General features: G+C 39.8%; 1 protein-coding gene across 1 annotated transcript; it reads left to right on the forward strand.

Annotated features, from left to right (window-relative positions):
- Positions 1 to 216: 216 nt before the first annotated feature.
- LOC308415934 (ubiquitin-like protein 5) lies at positions 217 to 475 on the forward strand (the record flags this gene model as incomplete). Its single annotated transcript, XM_080910953.1, has 1 exon — positions 217 to 475. One exon carries the CDS (start codon positions 217 to 219, stop codon positions 430 to 432), a length of 216 nt encoding a protein of 71 aa, XP_080767079.1. The 3' UTR covers positions 433 to 475.
- Positions 476 to 708: the final 233 nt, after the last annotated feature.

Consider the following 708-nt stretch of genomic DNA (forward strand, 5'->3'; position numbering starts at 1 on the left):
GCTCCCTGCTACATAGCAAACATCAGAAAAACAGAAATGAATTTGATCTTGGTCACTATTCTACTTCCAATGTCTAGCATATAGCCAACAATTATTCTAAGAATTGCCACATGACTACATTTGTAGAATTTATAGAAAAATAAAATAGGAGGGTTCAGCGTTCGAGCTACAAGTTGTGTCGTCGATAGGTTCGAGGACCTTGGAGCTCCAGCCACAATGATTGAGGTGGTTTGCAATGACCGTCTAGGAAAAAAAGTCAGCATTAAGTGCAGCACCGATGACACCATCAGCGACTTGAAGAAACTAATAGCGGTTCAAACTGGCACCCGCTGGAATAAGATCATTCTTAAAAAGTGGTACACGATTTTTAAAGACCACGTGTATCTGGGAGATTATGAAATCCACGATGGGATGAACCTGGAGCTTTATTAGCAGTAGAGGGGAATTCCTTCCTTGCCCTGCTCTGCCCTGCCTTCCTCTCCCACGCTCACTTGACACTGGTATAGATGGTCATTTTTAACAGTTCACGTGAATAAAAATGTTGTTGCTGCTTAAAAAAAAGAAAAAGAAAGAAAAATAAAAAAGAATAAATTTTGGAAAAATGTTTGCTACTCTGTAGAACTCTGTGTATATTCTTAGGGCCCATCTTATGGAAGCCTTGTGGGCTAAGTACAAGAATAAGAACCCAGGTTTCTCATCTTATCTTTC

This window comes from Micromys minutus (assembly GCF_963924665.1).
Source record: "Micromys minutus genome assembly, chromosome: X".
Lineage (NCBI taxonomy): Eukaryota > Metazoa > Chordata > Mammalia > Rodentia > Muridae > Micromys > Micromys minutus.